This window comes from Orycteropus afer, unplaced genomic scaffold, assembly GCF_000298275.1.
Source record: "Orycteropus afer afer isolate SDZICR_OR568_19922 unplaced genomic scaffold, OryAfe1.0 scaffold00038, whole genome shotgun sequence".
NCBI classification, from domain to species: Eukaryota; Metazoa; Chordata; class Mammalia; order Tubulidentata; family Orycteropodidae; genus Orycteropus; species Orycteropus afer.
The window spans coordinates 13,604,748-13,626,185 of record NW_006921625.1 but is presented as its reverse complement, the minus strand read 5'-3'; the positions used below and the strand labels follow the sequence as shown (position 1 = coordinate 13,626,185).

The 21,438-nt window shown below is 50.2% G+C and overlaps 1 protein-coding gene across 1 annotated transcript in view; it reads left to right on the top strand.

Moving 5' to 3' along the window:
- Positions 1 to 1,672: 1,672 nt before the first annotated feature.
- Positions 1,673 to 21,438, top strand: part of GRK5 (G protein-coupled receptor kinase 5) — a 157,192-nt gene continuing 137,426 nt past the window's right edge. Inside the window, exons 1-2 of the mRNA XM_042780412.1 lie at positions 1,673 to 1,832; positions 18,610 to 18,705. Of these exons, the coding sequence (XP_042636346.1) occupies positions 1,673 to 1,832; positions 18,610 to 18,705 (256 nt within the window). The remainder of the gene's footprint in view (positions 1,833 to 18,609; positions 18,706 to 21,438) is intronic.

Below are 21,438 nucleotides of genomic sequence, written 5' to 3'. Positions count from 1 at the left end.
AGGGGTCTCTTTTTTCTTGAAGGAAACATTCTCTAAACTCCTAAAGAGACACAGAGGAGTGTGGGGTTGGAGAGTGGGGGCGGGGCACGAGAGAAGCACATAAAATTATCTTCACTTTCACCCTGTGCCTGGCACTGTGGCATGCACTTGAAGCACAAGCTCTTGTCCCTTCAAAGGGCATTTAGTTATTATACCAATCAGGAAACCAAGGCTCAGAGAGGTTGAGGAAATTGCCCCTGGTCGCTCAGTTCATGAACAGAGGCGTCAAGAGACCAGTGCCACCTGTCTTTCCATGTTGTCCTAGGGGAAGAGGCTCTTGGTCACCAGCGTCAGGGCACCTGACCCACTGAGATGAGATGGGACACACCCTGGGGGAAGGGCTCAGGAGGCTCTGTGTGCTGCTGGTCTTCTCACAGGGAAGATGGTGGTATGTCCATTTGCAGAGAAGAAAATGAAGGCTCTGCCGTGGGGGATTGATTTTTTTTTTTAAGTCCGGAAATCATCTCTTCTGGTCTTGCCTCTCTATCCATTTATCCATCCATCCATCCATCCAAGATTTATTGGGCGTGTCTATGTGCCAGGCTAGGGGTTCAGCAGGGAGCAAAATAAAGGCCCCCCGCCCTCTGATGATGCTTACATTCTAAAGGGAGGGAGGCAGAGGCGGGCAATAAACAATAAACGGAATGACCAAAGCATGTACTACATTACAAGGTGACATGTGCAACGGCACTTAAAGAGTAAAAGTGAAAACAGGTGAGGAATCAGGAGAACTGGGTGAGGGCTAATTGTAGAATTAAAAAGGGAAGTCAGAGTCAGCCTTGTTGAGAAAGTGAGATCTGTGCAAAATGTTGAAGGAGGTGAGTGCACTGCTCTGAGGATGTCTTCTCCCAAGATGAAGGAGGAGGACTCCAGGCACAGGCAACAGACAAGCTAAGGCAAACTAGGGTCCTTGGAGCCAAAGCCAGTATACGGTCTGTTTTTGTAAATAAAACTTTATTGGAATATAGCTATGCCCATTTGTATGCATACTGTTTATGGCTGTCACTCTATAATGGCAGAATTCAGTAGTTGAGACAGAGACCCTCTGGCCCAGAGACCCTATGGCATAGTGCCAAGGCATTTGACTGCTAACCATAAGGCTGGCAATTCAAACCTACCAGCCACTCCTTAGATGGAAGGTTGGACAATCTACTTCTGTAGTGATACTGCCTCAGAAACCGAAGGAGGGGTCGCTATGAGTTGGAAACTACTCGACCGCAGTGAGTTTGGTTTTTTTTGGTTAGAGAAGGTTTGACAACCAGTGGTCTAGAGCAGAGGTCCCACGGTGGGAATGTGCCTGAGCTGTTTGAGGAACAGTAAGGAGGTGAACACTGTGGCTGGAGTAGAGTGAGTGAGTGACAGGGAGAGGAGTAGGAAGTGAAGTCAGAGAGTTAATGGGCCAGATCATGTAGCACCCCTGCATGACTTCCTGTGGCTTCTTCTAGCTACACCTTGGGACAGATACTGACAGTTTGCAGATGGGGAAGCAGTATGTTCATGTGTGTGAGGGGAAGTAATAGGATTGAGAGATGGCTGAATTTGGAGTCAGAAGATCTGAACATGAGATGTGCCTCTTTTGCCAGCTCTGTGGTCTCTGTTCTCTCATCCACAAATACCTGTAATGGTGGGGGCAATGGTGATGATTGTGATGGTGCTTATAGTAGCAGTGGTAGTGCTAGTGATGGTGGTGATGGTGATAATGGTTGTGATGATAGTGGTGCTGATGGTAGCGGTGGTGGTCATGGTGATGGCGATGATGGTGGAGGTGGTGGTGCTGGTAACGGCTATAGTTAGTGAGCACATACTCTGTGTAGGTACTTTGCACACATGGCTCTAATCCTTAACATAGCAATGCAAACTGGATAGCAGTATCTTGGATTGGAGGAAAAAATACTGAATGACTTAACCAAGACCACACAATTGTAGCAGGGCTCAGATAACAACACACTGTCTACTTTGCATATAGCAGTAAAGAGGCAATGGGGCCGTGGGCCATGAGAGCCCCTGGTAAACAGCCTAGCTGTCACTCAAGGGAAGCAGCCTTTGGTCGGAGGTAGCCCGTTTTAGTAGTCTGCCCTTAGCAGCAAAAGCTTCCTGGGAGGGATAATCCCCCAGTCTGTCCACCTCCCCCAAACCACACCACAATCTTCCTGTCTTTCAGGCTCAGTGGGCTGGGAGAAGGCGTTTCTGCTTGTCCCTGTGGTGACCAGTTACCAGGCCTGGTGTTGGTTTTGGTTTTCTTAATTTAAAGTTGTGGGATCCTTCTGGTGGCTGAGGCTTTTCTGCCCTGGAAACCCCAAATGTTGTGTGGCCAATGAGGCAGGCCTGGAGGTGCTTGAACCTGCCCACAGGCCACAGGCCCCACAGGCCCCAAGCCCCACAGGCCCCGTTCCATCCCACACGCCTCACACCACTCCAGCACTGCGCTTTCTCTTAAGAACATACTGGGGGAGTTTCCGGTTCTTGGAGCTGAGAACTACAGCATCACAAACTTTCTGGGGTAGAGACACTGTTGTGTCTTTGCCTCCCACATCCCGTGCTACAAAGGGCAGAGCTGGCTGGGGGCCTCCTATCTGCCCAGCACTGTTCTTGCTCACCCTCCTGGTGGGATCTTCTCAAGCAATGGAAACCCCCGACTAAGCGGCAGAGTATAGCTCCCAAGTGGGTCTAGAAACCTCTCCCCTCCTTCTCTACTTCCCACCTCATTGCTTTACTGAGTTCGGGGCAGGTTGCTGCCTGGCCTGGCTGTGCCCGCAGCAAAGCATCAGCCTTTTGAGTGGAGTCTGGGCTTAATCCTGCATAACTTTGGTGTGTTTCTAAAAGCTAGTCATTGTCAAGTCAGTGCTGACTCATGGCGACCCCATGTGTGTCAAAGTAGAACTGTAATCCATAGGATTTTCGGTGGGTATTTTTTCAGAGTTCTGGTGGTGTAGGGCCTAAGGCATTTGACTGCTAATCAGAAGGCTGGTGGTTTAAACCCACCAGCCACTCCTCAGAAGGAAGACCGGGCAGTCTACTTCCGTTTGGTACTGCCTCGGAAACCCAAGGAGGGTTGCTATGAGTTGGGGCTGACTCGATGGCACATAACAACAACAACAGCAGTGTTCTATTTTCTTCTGAACATTCAATCAGCAGGAAGTTATGGAGGGTCCACCACCTGATGCCACCAGACCTTGACCCCCCAGTGCCAGCCACACTCCAGAAAGCAGCTTGGGATGGTATAGTAATGGAGGAACTGAGAGCAGGGGAGAGGGTGGAGGCTGGAGTCAACATGATTCCGGGGGCATCCGGGAAGGCATCACAAAGGAGGGTGCACCCAAGCAGAATCTTTGCCAAGTGCTATGTTTCAGAAAGTAGGAACCACAAAGACGGGCGTGGGATGGCCTCTCTGCCCCACCCACCCCATCAGCTCTCTTATGACCCAGTTCACCTTTGGGACTTAATTTGTTTCCTTGTGCCCTAACTAGTGGCCACTAGGTTGGTGGTGTAAAGCAACGGGAATTGAGTTGCTCCTAGTTCTGGAGAGCAGAAGTCCAACATTGAGGTGCCGGCAGGGTCACTCTCCTTCCTAGGGTTCCAGGGAAGGGTCCTTCCTGCTCTTCCTGCTTCTGGAGGCTCCTAGTGTTCCTTGGATTGTGGCAGCATCTCTCCCATCTCTGCTTCTGTCTTCACGTGGCCTTTCCCCCACTGTCTCTCTGTGTCTAAATCACCCTCTCCTTTCTTTTAGAAGGGTACCAGTCATTGGACTTCAGGCCCACCCTAAATGCAGGGTGATCTTCTGTCCAGATCCTTAATGAATTACATCTGCAAAGACCCTTTTCCCAAATAAGGTCACACACATTCTGAGGTTCCAGGCAGACATAAATTTGGGGGACACTGTGCAACCCAATACAGGGGTCTTAAATAAAAATTCTTTTGACAAAAAGGGTTCTGTTTCCCTGTCTTGGTGCAGTCGTCCCTTGCCCCAGATGAGGAAACTGAGGCAGAGGGTGGTGCCCTCTCCTGCTCCCCTGTGAGTCGTTGGCTGAGCTGTATCCAGGGCTCATCTCTCCTGATCCCCCAGAGACCCATCTCCCTTCCATGGCAGTCACCAGGTGTGTTGGGTTTTGCAGACTGAGGTCACCTCAAGTACAGTTGGCTGAAGTCTTGTCACTTCTGAAAAGGCTTGAGTCACTCAATGACACCACTCCCAATTGGGCCTGTAACTGGGATCCCGCCTCCTCATTAGGGGCTGGATGAAAAGAGAATCAGCAACATGGTGCACACCCACCTTGTCAGCTTAAGGCAAAGGAGGCAGAGTCCAAGGTGGATGCAAAGAAATAATCACTGGCAGGGGAAGGGTGCTGGGGAAAGTAAGGACGGTGTGTGTTTGTGTGTGTGTGTCAGACACAGGGTTATCTCCCTTCACCAGAAAAACTGGGCCCTCTGCCCTGCCCCTGGCCAGGTCTGACTCTCAGAACACCCAGGGTCTCACCCTGGTGGTATTTTCTGGCAGCAGGGTGGCAGCTGAATCCTGAAAGCTCACCTGGGTAAAAAAAAGATTTGAACAGATTCTTTAGCCCCACAGACGTCACTGGCAGAACTGTAACACGACCTTCCATTCGCATGAGCAGCCAAGAGGGAGTGAGTCATCGGCTTTTCATGGGGAGGCCTTTCCCATGTCCCAGCCACAGGGACACCAAGCACCTCTCAGACTTTGACCAAATGCACCAAGGGCAGCACCTTCAATTTTCCTTTTCTTCCACCAAATGCATATTCTAAAGACCTGCTTGGCAGTGTGCTTTGAATTTCTGACAAATCTGGTCCCTCACCTTAGTGTAATGCTGACCTTCCCAAGCTTTGTGACCCTGGGTGATCCACCAGTCCTTCCACATGAGGGGCCATGGAATGGTAGCAGAGAGGGGCCCTGCTGGAAGTCCTGGGGCCTTGGTGGCCTGTGTCCCTCTTCCTCACATCCTTGTGCCTCTGAATACCCAGCAGTACCCCAAACTGTGGAGGCAAGGGAGAATGCTTCCTGTCTTTGCCTGTGTTGCTCCACCCCAGAAGCTTCCACACTGAACTTCCGTGCTGGGGTGGATTTACTGTTCCCTGGGCCCCACCATCCTGTCCTCTGCTCTGCCCATCCACAGTGGCCAGAATGGGTTGGATCATTTCAGACTCTTAGCTGGCCCACTGTCTTTGGTTCTGAGGGTTGCCATAATAAGATATCACAAAGTGATAAAGAACAGAAATTTATTTTCTCACATAGTTCCCCAGGCTGGAAACCCAAAACAGGCTCTTCGCTGCTTCCACCCCTTCTGTGGGCTTGAAGAGAGGAGCGGTTCCATGTCTCGCTCCTAGTTTTTGGTGCTGCCGGCAACGCTTGTCATTCCTTTGTTGCGTATAGATGCATCTGCCTTCATTGTCACATGGCATCTGTCATCCCCCGTGTGTGACTGCTGTGTAGTGAGTCGCTTACTATGGCCCTTCTAGCCATGGTCTTTGTGACTCCACCAGATGACAGAGCAGAACTGTGTAAATGTGAGGTGCTTGTGGCCCACCAAGGGGATTGGATAGCTTGTTAATAATGTGAAAAAGTATATGACACTCTTGTGTGGGTAGGACAGTGAGAATAAGGTGTATGGAACCGTAACGTGAAGATTGGTCAGTTTTACCATCTGCTAGGCTTGAAATCGGGAGCTCTGGTAGCATAGTGGCTAATGCACTTGACTGCTAACCAGAAGGCAGGCGGTTCAAACCCACCAGCCACTCCTCGGAAGGAAGGTTGGGCAATCCTACTTCCGTAGTGATACTGCCTCGGAAACCCAAGGAGGGGTCGCTATGAGTCGGGGCCGACTCGACGGCAAACAACAACAACAACAACAACAGGCTTGAAATCGGGAGCTCTGGTAGCATAGTGGCTAAGACACTTGCCTGCTCACCAGAAGGCTGGCGGTTCAAACCCACCAGCCACACCTCGGAAGGAAGGTTGGGCAATCCTACTTCCGTAGTGATACTGCCTCGGAAACCCAAGGAGGGGTCGCTATGAGTCAGGGCTGACTCGACGGCACATAACAACAACAACAACAGGCTTGAAATCAGGAATGGTGTGTGTCAGGGTTGTCCTTTCCCCATACTTACTCAATCTGTGCGCTGAGCCAATAATCTGAGAAGATGGATTATATGATAAACAATGTGGCATCAGGATCAGAGGAAGACTCATTAACAATCTGTGATGTACAGATGACACAACCTTGCTTACTGAAAGTAAAGGTGATTTGAAGCACTTACTGACCAAGATCAAAGGCTACAGTCTTCAGTAAGGATTATACCTCAACATAAAGAGAACAAAAATCCTCACAACTGGACCAATTATTAACATCATGATAAAAGGAGAAAAGATTGAAATTGACCAAGATTTCATTTTATTGGATCCACAATCAACACCCATGGAAGCAGCAGTCAAGAAATCAGATGTTGTATTGCACTGGGCAAATCTGCTGCAAAAGACCTTTCTAAAGTGTTAAGGAGCAAAGACGTCACTTTGAAGACTAAGGTGCTCCTAACTCAGGCCATGGTATTTTCAGTCGCCTCATATGCATGTGAAAGCTGGACAATGAATAAGGAAGACCAAAGAAGCATTGATGCCTTTGTTGGCAAAAAATACTAAAAATCCATGGACTGCTGGAAGAACAAACAAATCTGTCCCAGAAGAAGTGCAGCTGGAATGCTCCTTACAAGTGAGAATGGCCAGACTTCGTCTCACCTACTGTGGTCATTGTGGTAGTTAAGATTATGTGTCAACTTGGCTAGGCCTGGTTTTGATGATACTGGTGATTTACTCCATGGTGGGGTCTACTGTGAGCAGCTGATTAGCTGCCTTAGGGATGTGGTCTGCTTCTAGTATACAAGAATCAGGTTTGAGAAAGGTCTCTGAGATTTTGGCATGCTTGGATCCTGCCTGTAGCTGAGTTTTCATTCAACCGCCTGCCATGTTGTCTGCCAATCTTAGGACTATTTCTGGACTTGAACTAGTGGCCTACCGTGTTGCTTGATAGTCTTGGGACTGTGCCATTTTACTTGTCGACCTTGGGTTTGTCAGCCTCAGCAGCCAGCACCTCCCTGAGTTGAGAGATGCCTCTAGCTCCAGTGGGCCAGGAGTAAGAGGCAGAGCTGAAGCCCAAGGTCAAGGGACCTTTACCCAGCCCCTAGATCTGGCACTTTGAACTTGGACTTCTAGACTCTACAACTGTAAGAGAATAATCCCTATTTATTAAAGTCATACATTTATGGTATGTCTGGTACAGCAGCACTAGAGTACCGATATAGTCATGCTGTCAGAAGGGACCATTCCCTGGAGAAGGATATCATGCTTGGTAAGGAAGAGGGTTAGCACAAAAGGGGAAGACCCTTGACAAGGTAGATTGACACAGTGGCTGCAACAATGGGCTCAAACATGGCAAGGGTCGTGAGGATGGCTCAGGACTGGGCAGTGTTTTGTTCTGTTGTACACGGGGTTGCTATGAGTCAGAGCTGACCTGACGGCACTTAACGACAACAAGCCTTGAAATGTGCCATCCCAAAGACAGAAAGGGGAAAATCTCACTGTCATCAAGAGAGAAGAGCCAGGAATGGAGTGTGTCCTTGGACCCAAGATCCCTGCGCTGAGCCTTGACCCAGGAGACAGAGAGAGGGCTGTAATACTTTGCCGAGATGGTGAGAGATAGCCAAAAGCAGAGGCAGAGACCCAGAGGCAGTGGACCTGCCAGCAGAGAGCACTGTGGGCTGCCTGGCCCTGGGAGCAAGAAAGCTGAGTGCCTTCAGGCTAAGGCTTACTGCCCTAGTGGAATGCCTCTGGCAGAGGCAGACTCAAACTGTTTTAACACTTGCCTGAGCAGGGCAGAGTCCAGGCCAGGAGGCTGAGGGCTAGAGAGGTATGTCTGTGGGCGTGGCTGAGGGGAGGCTGTCCTGATCTGAGAACTGTATCCTGTGTGATCCTGGGTTGTAACCTGTTACTTCCCTAATAAACCCCATAATTATGACTATTGTCCATGAGTTGTGTGTGGCCATTGCAACAAATTCTCAAACGCAGCAGAAAAAGTAGAGTGCCGTGGGAGGGATGGTTGGTGTCAAAACTGGTAAAAAGGTTGGAGGGCAGGGCATTGCCTCATAGGAATCAGTCCTGGGGTGCTGATCTTGATTGTTCTCCCCACTCAGGAAGTTAGAGGATGTCAGATGCCACCTCCATGCCCTTTATGCAGTAACTCTCTGTGTCTGTGCTCCTTTCTATAAACACCACTCAAAAGGGATTAGAACCAGGACCCACTCAACTGCACTATGACTGGATGGCTAGAACTTCAGAGAAAGACCTTATTTCCCAAACAAGGTCACATTCACGGGCACAAGTGTGAGGACTTGAACATGTATTTTTTGGGGCCACAGTTTAATGTCCAGCACCCATGATGGGTGGCCTGGAGAAGAAAGATGAGTCAGCCAATCAAAGAACAAAGTTTGTTCTTTGGGACTTTAGAACTAAGATTTTGAAAGCTGGGCAGTGAGCTGGGCTGATGGGTCTCAGGGGCCTTGGCAGCCACTTGAGTTCTGGTGCAAAGGAGTGGCCAGCTTGGCATGGTGTGTGGAGAGGCGTGAGGAGGTGGCCAGAGCCAGGGACAGCCCAGTTCTAGATACTCCATGGCCTTCCTCTTTCCACCAGGCCCAGTGGGTCTTGGCTCCTCTCCTTGGATCTTTGGAGGTCCCTATCATCCTGGGAATAATCTTTGTGAGCCAGCTCACATGAGTCTTATTCCTGGTGGCTTTGGCTGGAGCATACCCACTAACATTGTCTTCAGTTTGAGTTGATGAGTGTGTTCCATGGTCAAACTGGCTGCCACCTCCTTAGGGCCCACAGAGCCATGCCGGGCCCCTGCTGCTCCTGGCATTCTCCTGTCCAGAGAAGATCCCCTCTCCTCTGGGATCTAGAACTGTGAACGTTAACAGGCTATCAGCGTGTGAAAAGGCATCCAGTAGAGGATGTGTAGGAGCTCTGGTAGCATAGTGGCTAAAGCACTTGACTGCTAACCAGAAGGCTGGCGGTTCAAACCCACCAGCCGCTCCTTGGAAGGAAGGTTGGGCAATCCTACTTCCGTAGTGATACTGCCTCGGAAACCCAAGGAGGGGTCGCTATGAGTCGGGGCCGACTCGACGGCACATAACAACAACAACAACAACAGAGGATGTGTGCCCAAAGATAGGGGTGAGGCTCAAGGAGCATCCTGGCCAGTTTCTCTGGGAGCCAGACCAGGGCCAGCAGGAAGCAAGGGCCATAGTCCCAGAGGCTGCCTCACTGGCTTGCACCCGCTGAGTCTGTTCCTGAGTGGTGCCATCCCAGCATCTCCTTGGGATTTCTGGAAATGCCTCCCACCCCTCAGCCCCCATTTCTGCCCTGTGAATGGCTTTGAGGCTGCCAAACGTCTTGCTGGGAGAAAAATATTTGTCTCAAATTATGTTATGCAGTCAGGTAGGGGGCCCGGACCAGGCATTCTTGCCAGTCAGGCCCCAGAATTGCCAAACTCTGAAGCTGAGAGGAACATTTTTAGTTAATTTGTCCTAGTCCCTGTGTGTTTCTTCAGATCCTTTTTAGAGGCAGTGTTAGGTGCTGCCAAGTCGATTCAGATTCGTAGTGACCCCATAGGACAGAATAGAACTGCCCCATAGGGTTTCTTAGGATGTAATCTTTTTGGGAGCAGATCACCAGGTCTTTTGTGGAGGAACTGCTGGCTGGGTTCAAATCATTGCACCACTAGGGGTCCTTGTTTTTTTTTCCCCTCTCTAGAAGTAAACAGGGCAGAAATAACAAGTCAGAGAGAGAAATTCCAGGAAGAGGGGTCCCTTCACCCTGTTTCCCAGGCGTTGTTCAGGGGCTTTCTCTTCATTTGAGGCAGTAGTTTGCCTGTGCTTCACAGTCACCTGAAGGGCTTGGGAAAATGGCATCGCTGGCCCCACCCACAGTTTCTGACTCAGTAGGTTTGGGGTGGGGCTCAAGAATTTGCATTGCTACTTCTTGCCTGAAATGGAACTCACTCCTGTGGCTTACTCTCAGCCTAACAATAGACAAGCCTACGAGCTGAACACCTACACCAGGGAGATGCACATCTTAGAACAATCACCATGGGAGATCAGAGGGGCAGTGCTTGCACAGGAAGAAAGGTAGGGAGGCAGGAATGCACCGGCATGAAGGACACAGGGAGAGGGTGATCACAGGGAGGAAGTGGGAGGAGAGATGTTACACTGCCAGCAATGTAACCAGTGTCACGAAACAAAATGTGTATGAACTGTTGCATGTAAAATGAATGTGCTTTGTAAAATTTCACCCAAATCACAATAAAACATGAAAAAAATTGCATTTCTAACCATTTCCCTAGTGATGCTGCTGCTGCAGGCCAGGAACACCAGATTTAAGGCCAAGAAAGAAGGTCTTTGCAACCCGTGTGTAGAGGCCTCCTCAGTTCCCACCAAGGAAACTTTCTCTGACCAACTACACATTTGTCCCCAGAAAGGAAGTAAACATTAGACTAAGAGAACACCTGAGTCCTGGTTCAGGTTGTGACACAAACTGCCTGGGTGATATGGGACTAGATTCTTGCTTTTCTCAGCCTCTGTCTCCCCATCTGTGAAGTGGGTGCAGTAATTGGACCTGCCATGGGATTAATGTGAGGATTAAGTGAGAGGCTGTAGTAATAGAGTAAATTGCTCCCTGAGCCTGAGGCGGTGCAAGAAATGCCGGCTTTCTTTGATTTCTGAATCACGTACCCAGATTGATGAGAAGCCCGGGGTCCGTTGCTCGGCAGGAGTCTGTGCCACCACTCCACAAGGTAGTGTAAGAAGTGGTACAGATGATAGGTCAGGTTTCAGGGAGATTCCTGGTGGTGCAAACGGTTTGTGCTCATCTATTAACCTAAAGGTTGGGAGTTCGAACCCACCCAGTGGTACTGGGAAAGAAAGCCCTAACGATTTGCTTCTGTAAAGATTACAGATAAGCTGGATAGGGTGGAAGAACAATGTGGAACAAAACTCAAAATCATGAAAAAAAAAAAAAAAAACCAGATTTACTGGTCTGATAGAGCCTGGTGAGACCCCTGAGAGTGTGGCCTCTAGTTACCCTTTGGGTCTGGAACTGAACTCACCCCCATGGCTTCTATCCAAATAATAGACAGGCACAGAGGGTGAACATTTACATCAGGTAGATACACTCCTTAGACCGTGATCATGGGAGAACAAAAGGGCGTATTTGCACAGGGAGGTAGCTCAAGGGGCAGGAATGCAGAGGAAAGAAGGACACAGGGAAGAGGTAGCTATAGGGAGGAAGTGGGAAGAAAGCCGTTACATTGTGGGGAATCACAGTCAATGTCATGAAGCAAATGTGTACGAACTGCTGTATGGAAAATGAATTTGCTCTGTCAACTTTCACCCAAATCACAAAAAACAAAACAAAACAAAACAGCAAAAAAACCTACGGAGCTCAGTTTTACTGTCACACGTGACGTCAGCATGAGTTGGAATTCACTCCATGTCTGTAGGTTTGGTTTTGGTTTAGGGCTGAGTAAATTAGACAGACCATCCAGGTGTCCAGTATCGACTTTATCAGTGCCCTTTAGGGGACAGAGCCCTGCTGGTAGCCCCACCCCATTGTGCCAGGCTGGTCATGGGTGTCTGGGAAGGCTAGAGGCTGCTTCCCCTCGTCGCTGGCTGCCACACCACATGCATTGAGATCGAGCTGCCACAGGGCCAGTGCTTCGTGGACTTCAGCTCCCTTCTACCGCATTGCCCTCTCCTCCTCTGCCTGCAAAGTGCAAACACCTTCCTCGGAACCAGGGAGGTAACAAGGTGACAGCTAGCCAGTTTCTCCCCCAGCAAGACCAGCCTCTTCTCTGGGGGCCGTTCTTGTAGGGGTGATCCTTGTATTCTATTCTCTGAACATCCACAGGGGCAAAAGGAATACCAGTTAGTTTCTCAGCTCCCTCATGAGTGCTTGGCCCTGCTTAAGGAATAGTGATGCTAGGATCACTTTGATTTCCCCACTCCTGACTCAATTCCCTGCTAGGACGTGACCTCCTGCCCCAGGGGCCTCCACCCTTCTCTGTTGGCCTCATGCCCTCCTCTTGCCCTCCTCCTGCCTGGCCACTAGCTTATCATACTTCCCCAGCCCAGTAGGGAGGGCGCCTGCCTGAAGCCATGGGGAAAGCAGAAGTAAACCGGGTGGGATTTGATAAGCGGTTTCCTTCCTACAGGCCACCCCCTCCTCAGGGCTGACTGGAGGCTGAGCTTATGCGTGTGTGTGTGTGGGGGGGGGCACTCACATTTTCCTGTTGCCCACTTTCTCCAGGCTTTGCCTTGATGTCTCACCCACACACTCAAGGTCCTTTGGTGCCCTTACCCAGAGTCCTCTGGAGCCTGCTTCTGGTGGGGGCCTCTGCTGCCATCCCCCGGCCTGGCCAGGGCTGCCCCTTCTCTGTGCAGCCACCCCTGCCTGGCCACACCCCAGCTGTCTTGTCTTTGCTCCTTGTGCCTGGGCTGGGCAGTACTTCCGCAGAGGCAGGGACTGGGTCCCCTTCTCTAACACTGCGGGTGAAATGCGGGCTGTAGCAAATAAAGCACAAGGTTGCAGGGGGTGCCAGCAAGTGTGTGTGAGGGGGCAGTGGGGAGAGATCAGCTCCCCTGTCTGTATGTGCGGTTCATTCATTGGCCTGTTAATTGCCCTTCCTGAACCTCAGGTCTCTCATCTGTAAAATGGGCCATTGTCCTCCAGTAGATTCTGACACACGGCAACCACACGAGTTAGAGCAGAACGGCTTCATAGAATTTTCTTGGCTGTGATCCTGACAGAAGCAGGTCACCAGGACTTTATTTTACAGTGCCGCTGGGTGGGTTCATGCCGTCAACTTTTAGTTTAGTAGTGAGTGCAAACATTTTGTGCTACTCAGGGACCTAGAATGGGGCTAAGACTACTTAATGACGACTGAAATCCAGCGCCTCATTTCAAGGCTAAGTGCAGAGGGCCAGGGCTGTTGCCATTTATTCCTTCACACATTCTGTTGTTTCTCCTTCAACACAACTTAAGGAAAGCTTGCAGTGAACCAGACATTGTGTTAATTGTTGGGTTAGAGATGGCTGCCCAGGTCCACCTCTGAAAGAACAGATCAGGGAGAGTTGGCCTCTGAGTCAGCACTGGAAGGTCTTCCCACATGAGCTGGCCTTGGGACCAGGCTTGAAGATTGAGCTTGGGGATTGGAGGTGGCAGAGAGGACCCCATCTGCAGGGTCGCAGGGGAAGGAAAAGGACAATGCTGGTTGTACTCAGGGGCCGAGGAGCTGGCATGGCTGGACAAAGTGTTTTCATCTGTTCAGCAAAGACTGTGTGACTGTCTCCCGTGGTGTAGGCACAGTCACAGAGAACAAGGACACCTGCTGCTTGCTTCTGGTCTCAGAGCAGGGAGACCACGATGGGACGTCCACAGACACATGGGATGATTGCAGGGCACCGTGGAGCCTTGGGCCAATCAGTGCTGGGTATGGAGCAGTCACTTAACACACTGAGATTGAATGGGCCAGTGAAAATGTGCTCAGAGAAGGGAGATACGTCCCCAACCATTGTTTATAGCAGGTAGAGAAGGGCCTTCTTCAGTGACCAAGGTAACAGAAGGCCCCTCCAGAAGACAGGGTTTAGGCGGTGTTCTGGTTCCCTAGTGCCACTCTGACAAGAATATACCGCAAATGGGATGCTTGAACAAAGAGGAGTTTATTCTCTTACAGTTTGGAGGCTTTAAGTCTGAATTCAAGTGCTAGGCTCTAGGGGCTGGGTGAAAGTCCCTCAACCTTGGGCTTCAGCTCTGCCTCCTGCTCCCGGCCCACTGAAGGCTAGAGGCTTTTCTTCACTCAGACAGCTGCTGGCTGCTGAGACTGACAAACCCAAGGTTGACAAGTAAAAAGGCATGTTACCAAACCACACGGCAGGCCAGTAATTCAAGTGCATTGAAAATCCCAGGGTCGGCAGAGCACGGCAGACTGCTGAACAACGACATGGCTACATGCAGAGTTCAAATGTGCCATAAGCTGGACACCATTCCCAAAGCTGCTGCTTATATACAGGAAGCGGACCACATCCCTAAAGCAGCTACTGAGCTGCTCCAATACATTCCACCATGGAGTTAATTACCAATCTCACCGTGAGGAATAACTACATCCAGCTGCCCAGCCACTTAACCAGGCCCAGCCAAGTTGACACACAAACTGAACTACCACAGGCAGAGACTCGCAGCTGCGGGGAGGAGAGGCAGGCAGAAGAGCAGGGGGAATGGTCTGGCAGAGGGATGTGCAAGGTCAAAGGTCCTGTGGGTGATGGCCAGGAGGCAAATAAAGCTTGGAGTGAAAATGACCAGTCAGCAGGAAGGACCTGGAACCTGGCAGAGGAGGGTGGGAGGAGCCTGTGAGTGGTGGGTCTGCCTGGCCCTGAGTAGGGGGCAGTAGTGCCCAGGGCAACTGGGGCCACAGAGCCAGGATGGGGATGGGGTGGGGAGCTGGAGTTTCTACAATGGTGTGTCAGGGCTCTCAGGATACCGAGAGACAATCAAGTTGGACTGAAATAATAAATAGTATCAACACTTCAGTCACCAGGTATGCCATTTAGCAGCCCAACAACACACTGAGAGCCAGATGTTTGTCTGCAAGCTGTGACCTCCTTGAGGCAGGTCTTATTTGTTGTTAAGACAAGGAGCCTTGCCCAGCCTGTCCCAGCCCTGGAGAGACTTTCAGAGGAGCTGGAGCCACATGTGGATGGGGACCCTGTGGCCATTTGGGGGGCACATCCTACTGAGAGTGTCGCCCTGCCCTGTTCTAGGAGCCAAGGAGGTAGGATGTAGAAGGAAACAGCTCCAGGTGGGGGCCAAGAGGTCTGCGCTCTGGGCCTGACGGCCTCCAGTTGACTGCATGGTTCCCTTTGCCCAACTCCAACTTCATCACCTCCATCACCACCTCTGTCACCTCATGACTTGCCCAACACCTGCACCTTCCTTGCACATTGGTCAAGACAGCCATTAAATATGTTATGATGTCTTGGCATAGTCCACATCTTGAGCTGGATCAATCTGTTGTGTGTGTGTGAGGGGGTGGCTGTTCTGTGCATTGTAGGATGTTCAGCAGCAGCCCTGGCCTTGCCCCACAAGATGCCAGTGGCATCCCTCCCCACAGTAGGAACAACCAAAAATGTCTCCAGACATTGCCAAGTGTCCCCTCAGGCCAAATCACCAGGGCTTGAGAAGCCCTGAAATAAAGCCTTTCATGTCTGTCTCCTCTGTGGGATGGCAGGCCCAGGAGGGTGGACCCACTGTGACCCCAGCCTGGTCAAATGAATTAATGACTCTGTCTTAATTTTTTTAATCAGTGAATAAATTAATCTAGAAAAAGTGTATGTGTGTGTAATAGACTCCTGGTTGTCAGAAACTGGCTGGGAACCACCCGGGAGCTCTGTAAGAAGTCACATTCCTGGGTTTCAGTCACAGGGACTCTGATTTTGGGTGTGGCCTGGGAATCTGCATTGACAATCTGCATCTAGCCTGGTCTGTGAATTGACAGTGGGAGGGTGGGGAGTAGGAGGGAAGGGCAGCTCAGAGGACTTGGAAGGCCCTTCTGGGCCATGTAGCCAGGATGGGGGTGCCTGACCTGGCTGACCTAAGGTCTTAGGCTGACTTCTCAAGAGAGTGGCCCCTCTTTCAGGGTCTCTAGAAGCTGACTTGTCATGTGAAGGAGGGCCCCAGTAGGTGGGGACGGGGCTCATCTGGAGGCCACATGTCCTATCCTGGGGCAGCTGCTGCCCAGCTCTGGCCGATTCTTGCCATGTGGATGCCTGGTTATGTGAGAGCAGTCTGAAATCTGGATTTGTACGTGAAATCTAGTGTTTAAATGTTGGCAGCTGGTTCAGTGAGCAAACAAACAAGTCATGTGTGGGTCAAGCAGAGTGACTGCAGGCCTCTGCTATGAGACGACATCTTTTCTTGGAGCTTGGTGGGCGTGGGCCCCAGCTACCTCCCATTCTTGCTCCGGTTACAGGTGCTGGGGTCACTTTCAGGGCCTGACACCAATGTTCTCTTTGATCCTCTAAGAATTTCCCAACTTTCAGCACGCTGAGATGGGAGCTTAACAGACAGAAGGGTGTGTGTGTGTGTGTGTGTGTGTGTGTGAGAGAGAGAGAGAGAGTGTGAGTGTGTGTGTCTAGGGTCCAAACCCCATCCAGCATGGAGTCTTGGTTCTGCCCCTTTGGAGCTGAGTGGCCTTAGGTGACCGGCTTTCCTGCCCCATGCCTCAGTTCACTCCTCATCTCTCTCATGGGAATAGAGTGAGAATTTCAGGAGAGGGTGTGTGAGGAGCTTTGTGGTGTTGTGGTAATGTATGTGATGGAGGCATGTATGTGTGGTATGTGATGTGTGTGTGTGATCTGGTGTGTGCTGTGTTATGTCGTGTGTGATGTGTGGGTGGTGTGTGTGTGATGTGTGTGTGTGTGATGTGTAGGGATATGATACATTCATATCATATGTATTATATGATATATTGTGATGAGCGATCTGTGTGTGTGTGTGTTTTTTTTTGTGTGTGATATATTGTGTGTGTGTGTGGTGTGCAGTGGGGTATGTGCTGTGTATGTGTGATGTGTGTAGTTTTGGGGATGTATGTGTATGTTGGCTCTGGCTTCTGGAGGAAGAGTGGGTGTGGAGTCAGGCAGGTCACCAGCTGGTGGGTTATGTAACCACCAGTCTGTTTTTTCATCTGTGACATGGGCCCAATGGTTTCTTCTTCTAAGAGTCATACTGAGCATTAAACCCTGTTCAAACAGTACCTGGTCATGGGAGGTGTCCAGGACACATTTATTCCCATCCCTTGGACTCTGAGATCTTTGCTATCTGTGGAGACTTGTCAGGAGGAAGCTAAGGCTGGTTTGTTGGGGCTAAAGACAGGACTAGTGGAGAACAGAGAAATGGACCTGGTGCCTTGCCTCTCCACTATCAGCTCCCTCTTCTACTTCCCAGTCCCCAGGAGGGGGTCCTAGTCTTGTCATAAGATGATAGCATTGTTGTCTTCAAGGAGCCCCAGCCACCTGGCACAGAAGTATTTCCAGACCCAAGACCAAAAGCTGGGGACACTCTAGACTAAGAGTCAGCACCCCATGACTACACACCTGTGTGTCCTGATGTCTGTCCAATGTTGTCCAGACAATGAGGGGTGGTGAGATGCCTGGTGTATGATATCCCAGCCCTGCGTGTTCCTTACATGCATGTGAGGGAGAATGTGAGACAAATTAGGAGTCCTTCCAGCCTTCAGCAGGCCCTCAGAGACCCTGGGGTTTGTGAGGATGGACAGAGAAGAAGGGGGTGTCCAAGACAAGTGGAAACTGAAGCCCTTGTCCCCCGACATCTGACCTCCAGTTGGGGAATGGGACAGGAAACGAGAAGAGAAAATGACAGAGAAGTCCTACCACACCCTCACTTGTTGATTTGCTCCATGAGCAAAGGGAATGCCCTAGTTTCCTGGTGCTACTGTAACAGAAATACCATGAGGTGGCATTAAAGAACAGAAATTTATTGTTCTCATAGATCTGAAGCTAAAAGTCCAAATCTTGGTCTTGGCCATGCCAACTCCTTCCTTGTCAGTAGCCCTGGGTGTTCCTTGGTCCCTTGGCTTGTAGGTGATCCTCACATGGCATCTGTCTCCTCCCTATGTGTGTGTGTGTGTGTGTGTCCATTGTGTGTCTTTATAAGTCAGAAGTGATCAGGTTTAGAATTCACCCTACTCCAGCGTGACCTTAACTGATTGATTATATTATGTTGCATTATGGAAGGTAATTACATCCCATCACATCCACAGGTATAGGAGTTAGGATTCCAACACATATTTTGGAGAGGTCACAATTCAATCCTTAACAGGAAATACTAAACAGTAGAAGGCCTGGCTCCTGCCATCGGATGGTTCTAATTTAGTCTGGGAGACCAGAAACCAGGCATCAAGAGGGCCTGAGCATCAGTGGGGAGGAAGAACATTATGGATGTTGCTGTGGGTGTGGTTCGGGTAGAAGCAGGACTCACCTGCTGCCTGTGGGAGGGAGCCAGGCTTGATGGCAACCTGGGAGGGAGAGTATGTGTGTGTCATGGGTCGAGGGTGTGTCACTAGCTTGACCTAGGTCCTCCTAGCTGCAGAGACAGATTACCCAATAAGCAAGGTAAGTACACACTTATTTATGCTTACTTACTAATCCATAGTGAACAATTTCATATGGACTTCAATTTGAAAAGAAGCTTTGATTCTGTAGGAAGGTGCTATGGGGTTGAGAAAGAGACAGTTGCCAGCCATACCTAGAAGCAGATCTTTGATGTGGTGGAAAAAATGTGAATTTGTTTACTACAGATTAGTAGGTAAGCACCAGTAAGCCCATATGTACTTTACTGGGTAACCTGACACTGCCTGGCCATCTAGCTGGTGGACAGGCTTGCTGGGACAAGATGCAGCTTCTGAGCTTTGAACAGCACCAACATTTCCCCCGTCTCTGCAGGGGGCGGAGGAAAGCGGAAGGGGAAGAGCAGGAAGTGGAAGGAGATCCTGAAGTTCCCTCACATCAGCCAGTGTGAAGACCTCCGAAGGACCATCGGTAAGTCCTCTGCCCCAGAGGTGGTGGGGAGGGGCTGTGAGGGGCGCAAGGCACCAGCCCAGCCCGCTGCAAGAATGCAATCAACACAGCAGAGAGATTCCAGGAGGAGCTCCAGACACACAAAAAGTCGGCATTCATTTTGTTTGATGTGCACCAGGCAGAACTTTCTTCCTGGTAACCCTTTGAGGCAGGTGCTGTTATTAACTTCACTTTCCAAATGGGGAAGGAACTGTGGTAGCACAGCGGTTAAAGCGTTTGACTGCTAACTGATTGGTCGGCAGTTTGAATCTACCAGACCACTCCATGGGAGAAAGATGGAGCAGTCTGCTTCTGTAAGATTGACAGCCTTGGAAAGCCTGCGGGGCACTTCTGCGCTGTCCTGTAGGGTCACTATGAGTCAGAATCAACTCATTGACAGTGGCTTTGGGTTATTGGTTTTCAAATGGGAAAACTGAGGTACAGAGAGGTTCTGTGACTTGTCTGCAGTCTTACAGCTTTTTCCACGTTTCAGTCTTGGAGCCTGAATCCTTCCCTGGGAAGCAGCCTCAGGCTCTGGGAGCTGAGCAAGGGGCTGAACGTTCAGTGGGTCCTCTCGCTGGGGATGTGGGCAGTCACCGAGGGGCCACCAGTCTCAGGGGCACAGCCAAGTCCTCTGTGTCCGGCACTCACACAGCCAACCACTTCCAACACGGAGCGGGCTTGGCTCTTGAGGGAAACAGCACAGCCCAACACCTAGGTGGCTCTGTCCCCAGCCCTACCCAGGACACGTGGCAGTGATGAGGAGGCCAGGGTGACCGGGCAGGTGGCTGGGGCTGTAGAGAAAGGACATGACAGTTCCGTGTCATTGATGCGCTAAACACATGCTATTATAATCAGACCCGCTGAGGACCAGATACAGGATGTTCTGTTAACCAGCACTCCCCAGGCTCAGCTGCTCTTGGGACTTGGACTTGGAAGTTTGGGGGAATTGCCCTGTGTCTACTGTGGAAGGTGGGGGCCAATCCTGATAGTCAGCTTTTTGGAATGTCTTCTCCCGGTGGCCTGGCCTCCCCCAATTTCCCAGCCCAGCTGGTACTGAAATGCCACCCCCAGGCTTACTTGTGCCTGGGCCCCTGTGCCACTTGGCCCATGCATGGTCCTCACTGTGAAGGCAGATCACAGGTGTTGCCCAGATGGGGCTGATGTGAGCCGGTGAAGAATGATAGGGTGCTCAAGGATGAGGACAATAGCCTCAAAACCCATCTTCCACCCTTCAGATGCTCCTAAATGTGTGGGAGTCCTCATGCTGTCCTTGGGGCCCAGAGTGGAGCTGGCCTAGGGGAGCAAAGCCTCTGGGTCCAGACAAATGAGGGTTCAAATCCCACCCTCTCTGTGCCCCGTGACAAGTTACTTCATGTTGCTGAACCTCAGTTGACCCAGTTGTCAAGCAGTGAGCTGCCATCATAGGCTGGTCGAGGGGATGTGGTGAGGTGCTGTGGGGGACAGGTGTAGCTGGAGTTCTCCTTGGCAGCCTGAAGCCCAAGCCCCCAGCACTCAGCGCTCTCTTCCTGGGATTCCCCAGCAGCCACCACGTCGCTTGTTCCTTCCTGTGGTGAGGGTAAGGGGGCACATGGGCACCCGAATTCGCTCTCAGTGAACAGATTTTTCGATGAGACACATCAGGGCAGGATGAAGGAGAAGAGGAGCTGTTTTTCTGGGACTGAGAGAGGGGGTATGAGAAAGAGCCTCTCTGGCGTCTGGCCACTACTTCCTGGGTGCTATATTGTTTTTCACGCTAATATTGGCAAGGAGATATAAGAGCCATTCTCTGCTTTCTCAGTGATGTGTGATGTTGTCAGACTTCACAGGTTGGGTATCTTATTGTTTTCTTTAACTTGGATTTCCCTGATTATTGCTGGGTTGAGCATCTTTTAAATATTTATTAATGATGAGTTATTCTTTTATTAAACCAAATCTTGAACACTTGATTAAACTAGTGAAGCACAAATGCTAATGCACACTATATTTAATAAAATAATAACAAACTGTGAAGAAAAGCAATGCATAGGAAGAAAAGCCTGGTTGGGAGTTTTAGGATAATTTGGAAGGAGTTAGAAAGTGGAGGTTGAGCAGTTTGTTAAGAGATCGTTGTTGTATCCAGGCATGATCATGGGGCACTGGTCCAGAGTGGCAATTGCAGTAATAGCAGGAAAGGTCCCATGGGAGGAGCATGGTGAAGAGTTGATGAGATTCCTTGAATGAGAGGGCTGAGTATTAGTCAGGATAAATTAGGTTATACCACAGACTGTCAGGAGAAGGAATAAACTTGGGGTGGAGGAAGTATAGCCAGAACGCTCCTTAGAAGGGAGGATGCTGAGACTTCATCTCACTTACTTTGGATATATCATCAGGAAGGACCAATCCCTGGAGAAAGACATCATGCTTGGTAAGTAGAGGGGCAGTGAAAAAGAAGGAGACCCTCAATGAAAGGGATTACAACAGTGGGCTCAACCGTAGCAACAGTTGTGAGGATGGTGCGAGACCAAGCAGCGTTTCATTCTGTTGTACGTAAGGCCAACAGGAGTTGGAGCTGACTTGATGGCATCCATTAAGAATAACAAAAACAAGTTTGATTGTGTTGTAATAACATCACCCAAATCTAGGGCTTTGTATTATAAAGAATTTCTTTTATTTCTTATCCGAGGTCTGCTGTGGGCAGCTCTTCAGAGACCACACTCTTCCATACAATAACAG